The following is a 15,895-nucleotide window of genomic DNA, read 5'->3' on the forward strand; positions in this document are numbered from 1 at the left end:
GAGGATTTTTTACAAAGTACAAAAGTATTGGCATGAAAATGTACTTAAAGTACCAAAAGTATAAAGTACTCATTGTGCAGAAGGTCCCATTTCACAAGTTTTCAAATGTATAAAAATCTTTTGATAATAGTAGATCTACAAGCTCACAATGCGTTGCATAGCGACGCATTGTTAGCTTGTAGATCGGCTATTTTCAAATGGCCGAAATGTATATAGAGCTGAAGTGAGTATGTTTTCCTCTGAGATGTAGTGGAGTAGAAGTAAAAGTACTTAGTACAATGATTAATTTACTGCGAGAGTCAGATATTGTCCTCTAGTTTCATATCCATTTGAAATTTCTGACAGAAAACGTGGGTTTAGTAAAGTATCTCCACGAGCTGCACACGGGTAACATTCTCTGTCCGCGACGGGGACCGAAATGATTACTGGACTGAACATTAGAAAACTTCCTTTGGGAAGCACAAATGTATGTGCATTGCGAATCTTGCGATTGGTGTGGGGTAATTAATCACACCAAAATAATTTACACATATACATATATACATACGGCGCACCTCCGTCATGGACAATAACTATTATCACGTGTGCGTGTGAACACGTGTTCATCGTTCCCCTAGCGTAGCTTCCTGGTTGCTATGTTCGGGGGAACAACAAAAGCCAGGTCCGGTGGTGTGTTTATTTTTGGAACACAGTTCTTATATGAAGCGATATCTAAGATTCCCCAATGAGGATATCAATACAAAAAGTAAAGCCATGTACCTGCGGAAAGCGCCCTCTACTGGCAGTGACGTCAGGACTTCGGTGCTCTATAGCCAAGACATAATATTATTAAGCCAACTTCTTTATTTTTATATATTCTTTATTTTCAAATGCTCACTGTTAATTTCATTCAATAAAATAAAAAAAATTGGCATGTATAGCAAAATATTGTATATTATAAATGATTGCACATCTTTAAGTGTGTACATTTGCTTATAAACTAAAGATTATACACCCAAATTAGAATTCTACATTTGAAATGACCTGTATGCTTTATTTCCCATTTGGTTTTCAAACAGTAATTTAAATGAATAAGTGCAAAATGAAATCAAAGTCATGAACAAATTACTCTGGAGATTTAGACTCTCTTTTCCCTTTCCTCGTCCTTTCTTTCTTTCGTTGTTGTTGCTGATTCCGTCCGCCTCCTCGTGCTGATCGGGTTCCTTTATTGCGACCTCCCCAGACTGGCATGGGTGGCTCGATTTCCCCCGGACGTCCTCCTCTGTCCGGTACACTGCCCATCAACACCTGCACACAGGGTTACATTTGTTTACAAAACTCATACAACAAATGGCAAAAATAGCCAATCTACAAGCTCACAATGCGTGTGTCAGTGTTGATTTTGATAGCAAAGTTTGATTTAGTTTTAGTCATAGAATGTTTAATAAAATCTGTTCATCTTTTTTTTTTTGGGCGGGCCATGATGGAATAGATGATTTTCTGGTAGATCAACTATTTTCGATCTGTGACACCCACGCGCACCCATGATGACTTGTCTTAGTTCTACTGGATCTCTTCTCCACTAGTCCCTCCCTAACATTTTAGTCTAGTTCTCATTTGTTGACAAAATGTTCAATATATTTAGTCATAGTTTAAAGAAGCACTGAAGTGACATTTTCGGTCATTTTATTTTGAAGGTTCAGCCTGAAACGTCGACTCAACGACTCTAAACCAATCAGAAGGTCCCATCCCTTCAGGCTATGGGACGTTGGATCTCAATCACTTCAGCCGTGCGGCACACGGCTAGTGTTTGTTTACAAGTGAGAGAGAGACGGCCAGTGAAGCACGTTTGCTACTACCTGGCTTATTTCTAACCTATAATGTTTTCAGATACATATTTTAGGGTGCAGATGAAGTTTAAAATGAGTAATACACTCATCTTCAATGAGATTCAAAACGGAGTATCTCTGTAATTAAAATCAGCTGTGTTTGAAGAACGTGCAGCTATGGGAATCAAACAGGTGCATGTAATCAAGATTCATTTATTTTCATGAAGGCTGTGTTATGTCATCACGCAGCACGTTTTCGTTTACAGGAAGTAATTAAGATTGGCTTTTTAGGGACTTTAGATGTAAAAATACACAAAAATTGTTTTTTTTCATTTTTTTTTGCATCTATTGGTAGGTATGCCCATATGATGACCACGGATATGCTCTAAAAGTGTGAAAAACATATTTTTCATTTCACTACACCTTTAACATAGCTTAGTTTTTATTTAGTTTTTATCAGTGAAAAAGGGATAGTCGACGAACATTTTTCATCATAGTTTTAGTCGACGAAATGTGTGTGTGTGTGTGTGTGTGTGTGTGTGTGTGTGTGTGTGTGTGTGTGTGTGTGTGTGTGTGTGTGTGTGTGTGTGTGTGTGTGTGTGTGTGTGTGTTAAGGACTATACCTTGTGGACTGCAGTGCTTGGTCCAGCCTTCACTGGCATAATATAAGACTGGTCCTCTCTGGCTGCCAGGAGGAGAGGCAGGGAGACTTTGGAGGAGAGAGACAGGGATGCGATGGGAGGCACTGATGCAAGCGCCTCACTGCGTTCCTATGGATACATGACAATGTTGCTAAACAGACCACCAAATATGCTATTAAAAACCTTTTTTGAAGATTCCATGTATACCAACAGCAGCTTCCATGTATCTCTCACTCACTCACTCACACACACACACACACACACACACACACACACACACACACACACACACACACACACACACACACACACACACACACACACACACACACACACACACACACACACACACACACACACACACACACACACACACACACACACAGTTTAACAATTTATTTATGTCCACACACAGGGAAAGCATACAGGGACACAAATATTTTAGGTGCAGTAAAGGTTACATTCACAAACTCATGGATATGTCCTCATGATACAACACGCATGTCATTCAGCACTCCAAGTAGCGGCGGCTCCGCCACATGTGGCAGCAGAGATGGCACAATACCTGGCCAGCCTTTCTGCCTGGTCTTTGGGCATCCCAAGTTGTCGAAACCCTCCAACAAACAGTCCGTGGGTATAATGTCCTTGGCTGGATCACCAGAGGAAACAAACTGCTTAGTCTTGCACTGCTGCTTGGTGTTAAAGCGCTCTCTGTAGTTGTTCTCATGGGTCTGGAAGTCCACCCATTGCTATTCCGACAGCGGACTGACATACCACTGGAAGGCCACCGGGTCTATTGCCTCTCTCCCCGGTAGCTGTTCATGGGAGGGAGGGGCCGTTAGGTAGCGTCGGCTGTTGGTAGATTCCACCGGTGAGAAGTGTCTTCTTGTATGCAAGCTACATAGTCCACAGAAATTGCAAATGCATCCACTGCACCGACTACATTGACGATTGTAGTTACAACGGGTTACACACACACACACACACACACACACACACACACACACACATACACACACACCCCTTATTTAGGGCCTTTAGATTAATTTAACTCAGTTCTTTTAAAATGACACAAACTTGAAAAAAAAGATAAATAACTATCCTTTTAGTGTTGTGACATGGAAGAAGACACATGGCCTCGACTCTTTCCAGAAACAAATCATCTTTCTTGTTTTTTTACCCCTTTTTCTCCCCAATTTAATCGTTATGCCAATTGATTCCTCCCCAGTGCCCACACATATTTCTGTGTCGTCACTGCTGTTGTATCCTACTGACTCACCTGCCGGTGAGGCGCCCCCACGGCGACGTAGAAACTTCGTCCTACTCGACCTCTCGACCCTGCTGACAGGTGCCGCCCCAGCCCGTAGGAATACATGCAGTAACAATTATCACCCTCCTCCCCGCCCGGCTTCCCTCCCCAGAACACGGGCCAATTGTGTTCGTGTGGACACTCGGCAAAGCCGGATGCACCACGTGGATTTGAACCCACAACCTCCGTGGTGGTGGGCAGGCACTTTAACCACTGCGCCACCTGAGCGCCTGAAACAAAATCATCTCTTTATGAATGTACCCAATGTGGTTGGAATGCTTCATAAAGGTCAGCCATTCAGTGTTACTCTAAGCACAGTGAGAGGCCTACCTTCTGTTTGTCTCCCCATGCAAAGGACTGCAGTGTAACTTCAAAACGTTTGATCATCATCTGCCGCCGACACTGATAATCCTCTAACAGAGCTTGGTTTAACTTCTCAATCTGCCTCTAAAGAGATGGATAAGAAACAGATTTAGAAATGTGCACCACAAACCAGTGTTGATTTCGTCGCCTAAAACTATGACGAAAAATGTTAGTCGACAACCTTTTTTCCCTGACTAAACTAAATAAAAACTAAGCTATGATGACTAAAACAAAAAATATACTGTCAACTATATATTTCGTCAACAAATAAAAACTAGGCTAAAATGTTAGGAAGGGACTAGTGGAGAAGAGATCCGAAAATAGTTGTGAGCTTGTAGATCGGCTATTTTCGGCATGCAGCTAAGTGAAAATCATTTCGATGCCATCACGGCCCGCCAAAAAAAAAAGTTGTCGACTAAATCAACTGTAGATTTAGTCGACTAAAACCTTATGATATTTAGTCGACTAAAACTAGACTAAAAGTAAAACATTTCAGATGACTAAAATAGGACTAAAACTATACAGAATGTTATTCAAAAGACTGTGACTAAAACTACATCAAAATTTGCTGTCAACATCAACACTGCAACACACCAAAACACATGTGTCCTGACCACAACATACAGTACATAACATACCCACTGTGTTGAGCTGAGACTGCTGTGCAGAAGAGGCTCTGCCACCTCCCCACATGGTAAGAGGCTCAGCTTGGACTCAACCTGTTTTCAAATGTGGCTTCATTAGTCTCTCAATTTCATGCTATAATTTTGCCACTTTATATTACGTAAAGGTATTATTTACATGAGTTAGAAATGTATTAGGTACAGTGCTTTATAATGACGTAGGGGGGCGGGATACAAGGCACTATGTTACTTTGTGGGGGGTCCTTGACATGAAAAAGATTGAGAACCACTGAACTGAAAGTAAATTAACCCATTGAATCCGGGAACGCATTTGTGTCATTTTAGATTTGAGCTATAACCATTATTTTATACTTTGGCTACTCAAAAATAGCAGATCTACAAGCTCATAGGAGCTTGTAGATCTGCTATTTTTGAAATCTTTGAATACATATATTTTTTTAAACAACATTTTTAACTCTTTGCTTCTGGGGGGTCCCTAGAACAACATATATTGATGGGGATCAGGGCCAAAAACATATAATTTTTTACATGAAAAAGTTTGAGAACCACTGATATAACATAGGTTTTTTCAAAAAACTGTTTGGATTTAGAAGACATTTGTAAAGATTTGCACAAATCTTCATGATTTTTCAAAAATGGCAGATCTACAAGCTCATAGCGCGGCACCCGCACCCACGCTATGAGCTTGTATATCTGCTCTTTTTGAATAGCCAAAGAAATCTAAAATGACAGAGATGCGTTCCCGGATAAATCTCACCTCATGGATGATATGCGTGAACTGAGAAGCAGCGTCCAGGTGGAGGTCTTGAATCAACAGTGTTACTTCTGCCCGAGTCTGCTCCTTCCTTGTAGAAGATGTGTCTTCATCATCACCGTCCTCATCCTCAGTGCTGTCGTCACGGGGATCATCCACCCTCTGATCTTTCTGAGCCTCTTCTTCTTTGACGGTCTGATCCTCGGGGTGCAACGCCTTATATCCGAGTATGTGTGCTGCTTGCAACTCAGATACAAGGAACTCTAAAAGAAATAATACAATAATGCAATTATTTCAGGAATCTATGCTATATTTCAGTTATATTGTATTTCAGTGAAAAGCAGGCAGACGCCTTGCATCTTCAGAGTTCATCTTTTTATGTATTTTATTTTAGACTTCATCATCAAATTTACATTGTGATCCTTGTAGATCTATTTTTTAAATATATCGTTGCTGTCGGGCAGAAACGTTGCGTCTCCATATTTGCATGTTTTCTGGTAAATGAATGCCCTACTTCGTCATACAAGAGTGTCTTCCAAAAGTAGCAAAAATAGCTAAAATCTACAAACTCACAATCATCACAAGTGAAGCATATGCTGGACGACTGGTATGTCTTACATTTGGCTGACTCAGAAATGTAATAACATTGACTGCTTGAAACAAACTGTCGAACAAAGGTTGAAAGATCAGTTTGTGCAAAAGTGGCAAAGTGAACTTAATAATATGACATCATGTGACATTTATGTTGAGTACAAACAAGAGTTTAAGTTGGGAAAATATCTGTTGTGTGAAAACCAGAAGAACAGACAGGCCATTTGTAATTTCAGGGTGAACAACACAAGAATACCAAAGGTTACTGGCAGATATAAAGGGCTGGAAAGAAGCCAGAGGTTATGCAATTTATGTAATGACATCAAGTTGGAGGTGAGTTTCACGTTATGTTTGAGTGCAAAAATACATTATGAATTTTAGACAAAAATACCTGCCAAAGTATTATATAACTCACCCAGCTACGCTGAAATTAATTTTATTACTGCAATCTGATAAGCCAAAGGTTATTCATAAATTGGGAAAAACCTTCTTCCTCAAATAATGCTTGCCTTTGCTACGTCTGTATGAAAATTGTTATGTATTGTAGGATTTATGATATCTGTGCTCCATACCATGTGAACATGGTTGTGAGTTAAATAAATGCTGATGATGATGATGATGATGACAATGTGTCACCATGCCACGTGCTGTGAGCTTGTAGATCTGCTATTTTCTCTACTTTTGAAATGTTGAAAGTGAAAGTGGTCAAGTGTGCAGTATGTGTGGGTTTTATAAATATGGAACCAATGAAAAGTATTGACAAGAACTTGTGACTAAATAGCTTAATTGGATCCATTGGAACACAGATTATTTTTTCCATTTTCTGAAAAGTAACAGCTTTGAATGGACAAACAAAAGGTTTCTGAATGACAGAGAGGCCAACCATTAAGAATATAACTTCACCGTTGTCTTGCCAAGAATATGTTCTCTGTCGGGTGGAAACCTCTAATGTCCAAAACTGTTACTTTTCAGGATTCAAATTTTAAAATAGCAAAAGTAGCAGATCTACAAGCTCAAGCTTTTCGAGCTTGTGGATCTGCTAATGTTGTTACTTTTGTGTGACGCTGTAGTATGATCAAGTAGGGCGTTAATTTACGGGGAAAAAACACCAAAAAGTTAAAATATGGTTTCTGCCCAACAGCAACGATATAAATGAGATTATGTTTGAGAAAGCATATCAATCATTATGTTTAAACGTGACTCCACTGACACATGCCTGTGGCATTATATCTCACCGGAGACTTGGTTGAAAAGGACAGGCCCCGGGACGTCTGCGCTCAGCAGAGTGACGGGACAGAACAGCTTCTCTAACGAATCCCTCAGCTCTCCCATCAGCACAACGTCACCTCTCCTGCCTAAAAAGACAACAGGCCAGAAGAATCACAGTAAATTTACAATTTAACATTCACATTAACCCAAGGTGAAACTGATACATTTGACACTGACTGACAGCTGATGACCCGTTATAACTTTATATAGTATGTAGTCTATGTAATATTTTGATACTTGTATTTGCGGGATTACGTTACGGGATTAAGCACAATTATAAAATGTTACATTCACTTCTCTTCATTCCCTTCTCCTGCTTATTCTATCTAAATGATCAGCAAATGCAAATACCTTGTGTTCACTTTGACACCCATTAAATAATTTGTGTGTGTGTGTGTGTGAGTGTGAGTGAGTGTGAGTGTGAGTGTGAGTGTGAGTGTGAGTGTGAGTGTGAGTGGGTGTGTGTGTGTGTGTGTGTGTGTGTGTGTGTGTGTGTGTGTGTGTGTGTGTGTGTGTGTGTGTGTAGGTTGTTGGTATTCTAGTGGAGATGAAAGGTTTTACATTGTGTTTATGGTTTTTGTTCACCTGTTCAGGGACCACAGATGGAAATGATCTAGTAGCTACATCTGGCACAGAGTCTTCCTCTTTCTAGATTCATGTATTTTGTATTAACTAATAATAAATAATAATAATAATAATAATAATAATAGCTTGAATTTATATAGTGCCTTTTATGAACCCACAGACGCTTTACATCAAAAACAATTAACAACCAACAAATAAACAAAACAAAACAACTATTTGCCTTGAGCCTGAGAGAATAGGTGTCTTTTCAAAGCAGTATGCACAAAGATGCTACGCACACCAGGTCCTTGTAGTGGTGCTGGCTCACGGCAGAAAAATCTCAAGGTGAATTGTCAAAAGACAAAAAGTGGCCGCACACACAGTTATAACAAAACAAAACAAAACAACAATTTATTTTAGGACGCAGAGTAAAAATGACCAACGTTTCGGCAAACAAATGCCTTCTTCAGGGTATACAGAGCAACATGCAAGTGACACTTAAATATGGTGCCTCAGAGCAATAATAATAATATTACTTTTTGCATTTGTTTGCCGAAACGTTGGTCATTTTTACTCTGCGTCCTAAAATAAATTGTTGCACTTTTGTTATAACAGTGTGTGCGGGCACTTTTTGTGTTTTGACAATTCACCTTGAGTCTTTTCAAAGCAGCCTTGATGTGCTTAAGAGTCCAGAGTTGGAGCATGGAGGCAAATATCCATTGGGAGAGAGTTCCACACCGCTTCCACACCGAAGGCTCTGTCACCAAAGGTTTGCTTGCTAGTTTGGGGGATAGAGAGGAGATCCAAGTCTGTGGACCGCAGGTTCTGTAATGAAATGTCATCACTTGTCTCACCTTGTAGTTCAGGACAGGTGGTCCACAGCTCTGTCACCAACCAGGTGAGCAGTGGACAAGGCAGCTCATCACACTGACATTCTCTTACACAAGCACTATTCTGGTACCTGAAGAAAAAAATGATAAACAAGAAAAAACTACGGGTTTGATTTATAAAGAAAAAACACAAACAAAACCAGAAACAGACAAGCTCACAATGCATCACATCGTGACCAATCTGGGAACCCAACACCAAATAAAAAGGAAAAACAGCGCCCTCTGCTGTTTTTTTACTTACGATGGATCTGTTCTTGAGAGATTATTCGTGACATACTGCGAGCTTGTAGATCTTCTATTCTCGCAGATATTTTTAAAGAAAAAGCTAAATTAAACATTTTGAATATTTGCCCCAAAATACGGGCACCAGGGTTAATGATTAACATAGATGTTAAATTAAATTGTTAAATTGTAATATCTTCAAACATAAATCTCAAACATGCAGACAGGCTACATTTTCTCAAAAGGAAATGCATGCATTTAATTTTTCAAGGGTTAGAAACTACGTGCACCGGCCATAGAAAGTAATGACCAGAGAGTGGATAGATAGGGCAGGGGTCTTCAACAGGGGGTCCCCTCAGAGTTACTACAGGGGGTGGCCAAATCTTTGTGTGGTAGGACATCGTTATTATTTTTTTACATTAATCACTTAAACCCATTTACGGCAAAGTGGTTTGGTGTAGAGGGAAAAAGAGCAGTACAGAGTACAGAGTTAAAGGACGACTTCACCACTTTTCAACCTATCTTCATATAATAGGTCCTCACTAATGCTCTTGATAAAATGATACCATTTTTTTCTACTTGGTCTGTGTCTCATAGGAGGGCTGTGGACAGTCCAGAAACCCGTCTACCAGTGACATCATCGTTAGGCAGAATTTTTTCCCCCAAAAAGATTACAATTTTTTATTCAGATTTTTATTAAGGCAAGAACAATGGGATCTATTATTGCATTGCAACTTTCCAGGAATACAAAGCCTGCAGTTTCTATTAGCTTGGATTCCCCATCGATGATGTCACTGGTAGACAGGTTTCTGAACTGTCTACAGCCCTCCTCTGAGACACAGACTGATTAGAAAAAAAGTGTACCATTTTATCATGAGCATTAGTGAGGACCTATTGTATGAAGATATGTTGAAAAGTGGTGAAGTCGTCCTTTAAAGGTCAAGTTTACTAAGTATTGAGGGTTTAAGTGGTTAAATGTCTGAAAATACACATTAACATGAATCCAACATACACTGATGATAATGCTCTGTCTGTCTTTTATATGTCATCATGATTTGTGTGCGTGGGGATCTCATTTTAAACAAGCTTAGTGCTTTATGAGCCTTCGAGTTTAGTAGACCTTGTATTGTGAATTTGTACTTCCATGTTGTTCTCATGTCTTACTAAATAAAGTACATCAATCATCAATCAATCAATCAATGCTGTCAAACAAGTCTATGAATCTATCTATAAAATCTATGAAAAAGTTTAATTTGCAACACAATTGTTAATATGTGTGTGTGTGTGTGTGTGTGTGTGGGGGGGGAGGGGGGTTCCGTAATTGTTTTACATTAACCACTTGAACCCTAGGATTCCTATTCTGAGGAGAACTTTAGCCAAAAATAGCAGATCTACAAGCTGTAGATCAGCTAGTTTCGGTATTAATGAACAGTAAACTAACGTTATCAACAGCAACAAAACATCACTCACCCTAAAGCCTTCAGTGCACGAATGGTCCTTAAACTTCTCTTCATTCTGGCAGCGTTTCTTCTTCAGTTGTCTGGTGTGTTAATTGTTGCATCTAGACATAAATGTATTATTATAATTATTTATCTATGGTGTGTTGCATAGACATAAATGTATTATAATTACTTATCTATGGTGTGTTGCATAGACATGAGGTTGCACCAGCCAACCATGTTTGTTTACAAAATGCATATCCGGAAGTTTTAGCCCTATATCAGAGGGCACGTGATAGTGACGTCATCATATGGGTGGGGTCACTGGGGTGCGTTCAAGAAAGCCAAGGAAACACCAACACCTGTTGCGTTCATTGCGTATGTTTGATCACTTTCAACCTGACGCCCCTATTTTGGGCATGTCGTTATAGGGGAATATTTTCAAGAACCTTAAAAATAATAATGATAAATAAAGAATAATAATAGCCTAATAATAATAAAATAATAACAATTATCATTATCTTTAATATTATTATTTTATAACGGAAATATCCTCTAGGATACTATGCGACAAAGTATATAGTCCTGACTTAAAACTGTACGTCAAACATTTCTAACCCCACACGATACCCACACGCACGCACACAGAGATTTCATCTTCATAAATGCCCATATGGGCATATCGGTCGGATCAACAGTCTCTTTAAAATAAAGGCTTAAAATGCCCCAAAAATAATGATGAATAAGATGTCTGTCTGTGTGTGCATGGCTAACCTCGCAAACCACAACACCAATAAGAATCCTGTGCACACTGCCAGTAGGCCAAGGAAGACAATCAACAAACATTTTTTGTGGCATCATAATGTCAGATCCACCGTTGACGACCTTTCACCCATTCACTGATCAGTCTTTCCCAGATATGGAGTCATGTGCTCCATATTTGGATTTAATTATGTCATATCGATGATGTCAGAGATTCCCAGATGGAGATATGCACGTGGCGTCGACTCCGATTCCCAGACACACGTAGTAGCACGTGAGGTAACTGCAGCTAAAGGTACCTGGTCTTACAATCGTACCATTCACCGCCACTGAGAGACGGCTTCCTTCCAATTACCGAGGTCAGTTAGATCACAGAGACTTTCTGGCTGTCAAGATGGCGACATTGGAGCCGAAAGCAGCCGACATTGAAGAACCCCAAACGGACACCTGTGTGGTGGCGGCCCCAGTGGTTGCAGGTTCCAAGCAACATGTCAAACACCCTTTGCAAAACAGATGGGCCCTGTGGTACTTCAAAAACGACAAGGCTAAAAGCTGGGAAGATAACTTGCGTCTCATCTCCACGTTTGACACAGTGGAAGACTTCTGGGCATTATACAACCACATTCAGAGCCCCAGCAAACTGGGCTTTGGCTGCGACTATTGCTTATTTAAGGACGGAATCAAACCCATGTGGGAGGACCCCGGGAACAAACAGGGAGGTCGATGGCTGATGACCCTCGGCAAACAGCAGAGAATAAACGACCTCGACCGCTACTGGATGGAGACGCTGCTGTGTTTGGTCGGAGAGTCGTTTGACGAGGCGAGCTACGACGTGTGCGGAGCTGTGATCAACATTCGACACAAAGGCGATAAAATCGCCATATGGACCAGCAACTGCCAAAACAGGGAAGCCATCATGGCGATAGGGCAACATTACAAAGAGCGTCTGAGCCTCTCTGGCAAAGCTTTGCTCAGCTACCAGTCACATGGCGACACCGCCTGCAAGAATGGCTCCACCACCAAGAACATGTACACCGTTTGAACAACCCCGTTGGTTTCAACATCACCAATAGCCTACTGATGTTGAAACCAAAAAATACTTTTTTGTTGTGGTCAGCTACTGTAGTGTCTTTTTTACTTTTTTTGTTGAAAAGATGAGTGTTACTAGAGTATAATGAGAATGCATAGACAAGACATGCCCTGTTTTGGGCATTTCCTGCTGAGAGCAGTTTTTCTGGGTGGGGATAAACACCTCACCTGATGACACGCTCGGGTAAGTTTCAGTGATGTCATCAGAGTCACTAATAATTATTTTTAGTGGACACCCCCCACAGTCATTAGCAGAAAAACTACAGCTTATCTTTCATGACTTTTGTAACCATTTTTTACTTAACACAATTTTATTTATAACTATGCTACTTTGGCTTGGTGTCTTTGGTGGGGTCTTTAAGCTTAGTTTGTATTATGTTGTAATTTTCAAGCTAATTTAGGTCTTTTTCGCAGAGTATAGATTAGGCCTGACCCTCTTAATCCGATTCATCAACCAACCATGGAGGGTCTGCAGAGTGGCTCAGAGAGCCTCTGCCTGATGACCAAAAGCCTAATATCTCCCCCGGCCAAGGGGGAGTTCCCCTTTACACTAGTGGTTTGGTATTCTGCTATTGGTAACAGTGGCCCGGACCTTAAGACGACTTCACCTCAGCAGCAATGGCCCAACAAGGACTACTGACCAGGGAACAAGACACGAGGAGGGGTGATCACAAACCAGAAGATACAGCTGGGGCAGACAGGAGCACTAAGAACTAAGATAAGTAGACGAGGGAACATAATACACATGGAAATACAAAGTGACCGTGACGAAAGAGCCAAGAGAGAGAGAAAAAGACAGAGACAGGGACATATAGTTCCCACATATTACAAGCACCCCAAATGAGCCCTGAAGAAGCAGGTGCGGTCGGCCGAATGCACCAGCACCCTTTTGTCGGCAGCACCCTCCTGTCTCTGCAGAACACGTATAACAGCAGGTGCTTGAGCAGGGCAAGAGGGTTTCTGAAGGACAAACAATCACCACCCCAGTAATGGATTCAAACTCTGGAAAACCCTTTTTCCTTGAGGTCGTCATGCAGAGCCTAGCCTGGTAAACCATCCCGGTTGCATGAATTCACGTTATCATGTGTCTTCTAGACCGATCTGACCCCAAGTGCTGGGTGGGCGTTTTGCAGAAATCAAAAAGTGGAAGAGCCAATCAGCATCTGCGCTAAGGGCCCTGTGATTGACAGATTTGAATGATTTTGTATATACATATATAAAAACAAAACAAAACTGCATTCAATCTGTTAATAGTTTCTGCTCACACTGTTACTTTGACTAAATACATATTAGACACTAAATCCCCCATATTCTGCACATTTCCTACTGCTGCTCTGGTGCTTTTATCTGTACTATTGCCAACTTTCGTTTGTCTGCTGAAGTGTTTTTTTTACCTGTATTATATTATTCTAATTTCTTATTTTTGATTTTTCTTATTTTTATGCCGGACAGTATTATCATTACTGGTCCATACTCGGGGATGTGTGCAGTCAAAGTACTTACAGACTTTGGGTTATGTGCTGTGCTGTACAGCAATAGTCCCAAACCTTTTTGGCCCCAAGGACCCCTTCCAAATACCATATTCATTACCAACCACCAACAATGTCAAATTGTGTGTTAAATGTTGAAGGAACATTTATCCATTACTAATGGATAAATGGATAAATACAATGTATATTTTGTACTTTATAATTGCATAATGGAGATATTTGATATTGGTATGAGGAAAGTGACTGCATGTTGCTGAGACTTTGATGAGACAGTTATGGGTTTGTGTCACATAGCTCTGTGTAGAATTACTGGTCCACCATTAGGCCAGGTTAGCTCATTCATTAGCTTGTTTACTCCTAGCCAATGTCCATGTGCAAATTCTGATCAATTGCTCCAGCCACTGAGGAGAACCGGGCAGAACAGGGGTTTTGGTGACACACAGGTTTTGGTGACAGAGGTTTGGAATTATTGTAAGGATATTATTGTTATATTATTTGGTTGTTAACACATCTATCTACAGTATCTATACTACAGCATGTATTTATTCCTTCCTTTATTCCTCATTTTCCATAACAGCAAAAGAAAATATTTTCATTTGTGCACAATTTAAATTAGTTTTAAGTTCTGTAGTATAGCCTACATTTACAATTGTATTTGTTTTTATTTCACACTTCCTTTGCCAATATTTCCCATAACAATAAAGCCTCGCTGAATTGAATTGAGTTGCATAGAACAGAACTGAGAGAGAGAGGGAGTTAGTCTACTAAAAGAGAATGCCCTGCTATAGTAGGCTATAGATGCTGCCCATTCCAACAACAAATACAAGACCAAGAACACAGTTAATTTACAAGCTTGTTACACATGCCCACCCCAGGGAGCCCGTGGACTTAAGCAATAACTGATAACAATAGTGCCATAATGCTGACCTTACAGAAAACACTTACATCATTTTTCTTTTAAGGAATTTGACTTAATTAGATGGTCTTAAAGAGTAAATAATGTATTTCAAAGCCTTTGGACAAGGCCCTTGTTATCTGTGATGTAATGTAGGCTATATTTTGTACCCTCTAACTTTGACACTTTCCATAATAATAAAGGTAAAAGAGACAAAGAGACCACACAAGTCAGAGTAAAGAGTAAAGGAGACATGTTTATTATTGAAACTATCACTTAAATAAAAAAAGTGCATAGAAAATAAACATGATTAGAAACTTTTCTTTTTACATCTATGTACAACTTTGTTTCCTAATTATACATTCAACCTTAAGCAGTTTGCGGTTTGTTTTGTTTTTCGTTACCGTTTGTGGTGTCCTTCATTTATCTGATGTGTGTATCGAGAAAACACTGATAAACAGGAGAAAAATACGACCATCACGATCATGAGTACTGTTATTATGAAGAGCAGGAGGAAGTTGATAAGACAAAGGTTTATTCAAGGCATAAGAAAAAACAGCCTGTTTCATATCATCCATCATCATCCCATCACCCCGTCCCCTGCCTGTGTGACACCACATCCCATCTTAGGCTGATATAGAGTTCTATACACAAGAAGTTAGAAAATAAAAATATATGTTAAGTACTCATTCAACTTCTCCCGAAACCATGACTTGTAAAAGTCAAGATTGGTAAAACGTAATAAATAAATTAAATGTTCTTGTGATCATTATCATTATCACTTTCTACAAAAAACAGTACATGAGAAGTACAACCAAAGCTTCGGAGGAGAGAGGTGGTCAGGGAGACATGAGAGCATCCAAAATTAAAACAACATTTTGGTGGGATCACATATTTCCTGGTCAGTCTCCACAAACCAGACTCAATTTATACCACATCAAGTAAGCAGTCTAAAAGTCCCTGTTAAAAATGTACAAAGGAAAACAAAAAACAAAACAAAAAAACATTCACTACAACAATCAGGAAACAAAAACAAAAAAAATGGCTGACTTCAAGAAGTTCACAACCACATTAATACAATTACATTTTTCAATTACATAAATACCGTTCCTTTCCAGAAAGTAAAACAAATAAAAAGAAAGAAAAAAAGCAACTGCAACGCTCC

At 39.8% G+C, this 15,895-nt stretch overlaps 2 protein-coding genes across 3 annotated transcripts; one reads left to right on the forward strand and one right to left on the reverse strand.

Annotated features, from left to right (window-relative positions):
* Positions 1-851: 851 nt before the first annotated feature.
* LOC311050983 (protein FAM98B) lies at positions 852-10,718 on the reverse strand. Of its 2 annotated transcripts, XM_084065282.1 has the most exons (9): positions 10,526-10,718; positions 9,075-9,128; positions 8,798-8,904; positions 7,346-7,465; positions 5,523-5,782; positions 4,760-4,840; positions 4,089-4,205; positions 2,432-2,578; positions 852-1,287 (listed from the first exon to the last, which is right to left on the reverse strand). In XM_084065282.1, the coding sequence occupies exons 1-9, from the start codon at positions 10,567-10,569 to the stop codon at positions 1,105-1,107; spliced, it is 1,113 nt and encodes a 370-aa protein (XP_083921408.1). In that variant the 5' UTR covers positions 10,570-10,718; the 3' UTR covers positions 852-1,104. The 2 variants fall into 2 exon arrangements, with proteins under 2 accessions (XP_083921408.1, XP_083921409.1); XM_084065283.1 differs by lacking the exon at positions 9,075-9,128.
* Positions 10,719-11,650: 932 nt separating this feature from the next.
* On the forward strand, positions 11,651-12,298 carry LOC311049969 (eukaryotic translation initiation factor 4E-like; the record flags this gene model as incomplete). Its single annotated transcript, XM_084063933.1, has 1 exon — positions 11,651-12,298. The coding sequence occupies one exon, from the start codon at positions 11,651-11,653 to the stop codon at positions 12,296-12,298; it is 648 nt and encodes a 215-aa protein (XP_083920059.1).
* Between the last annotated feature and the right edge of the window lie 3,597 nt (positions 12,299-15,895).

The sequence above is a fragment of the Gymnoscopelus microlampas genome (genome assembly GCF_963454915.1).
Source record: "Gymnoscopelus microlampas genome assembly, chromosome: 8".
Taxonomy (NCBI): domain Eukaryota; kingdom Metazoa; phylum Chordata; class Actinopteri; order Myctophiformes; family Myctophidae; genus Gymnoscopelus; species Gymnoscopelus microlampas.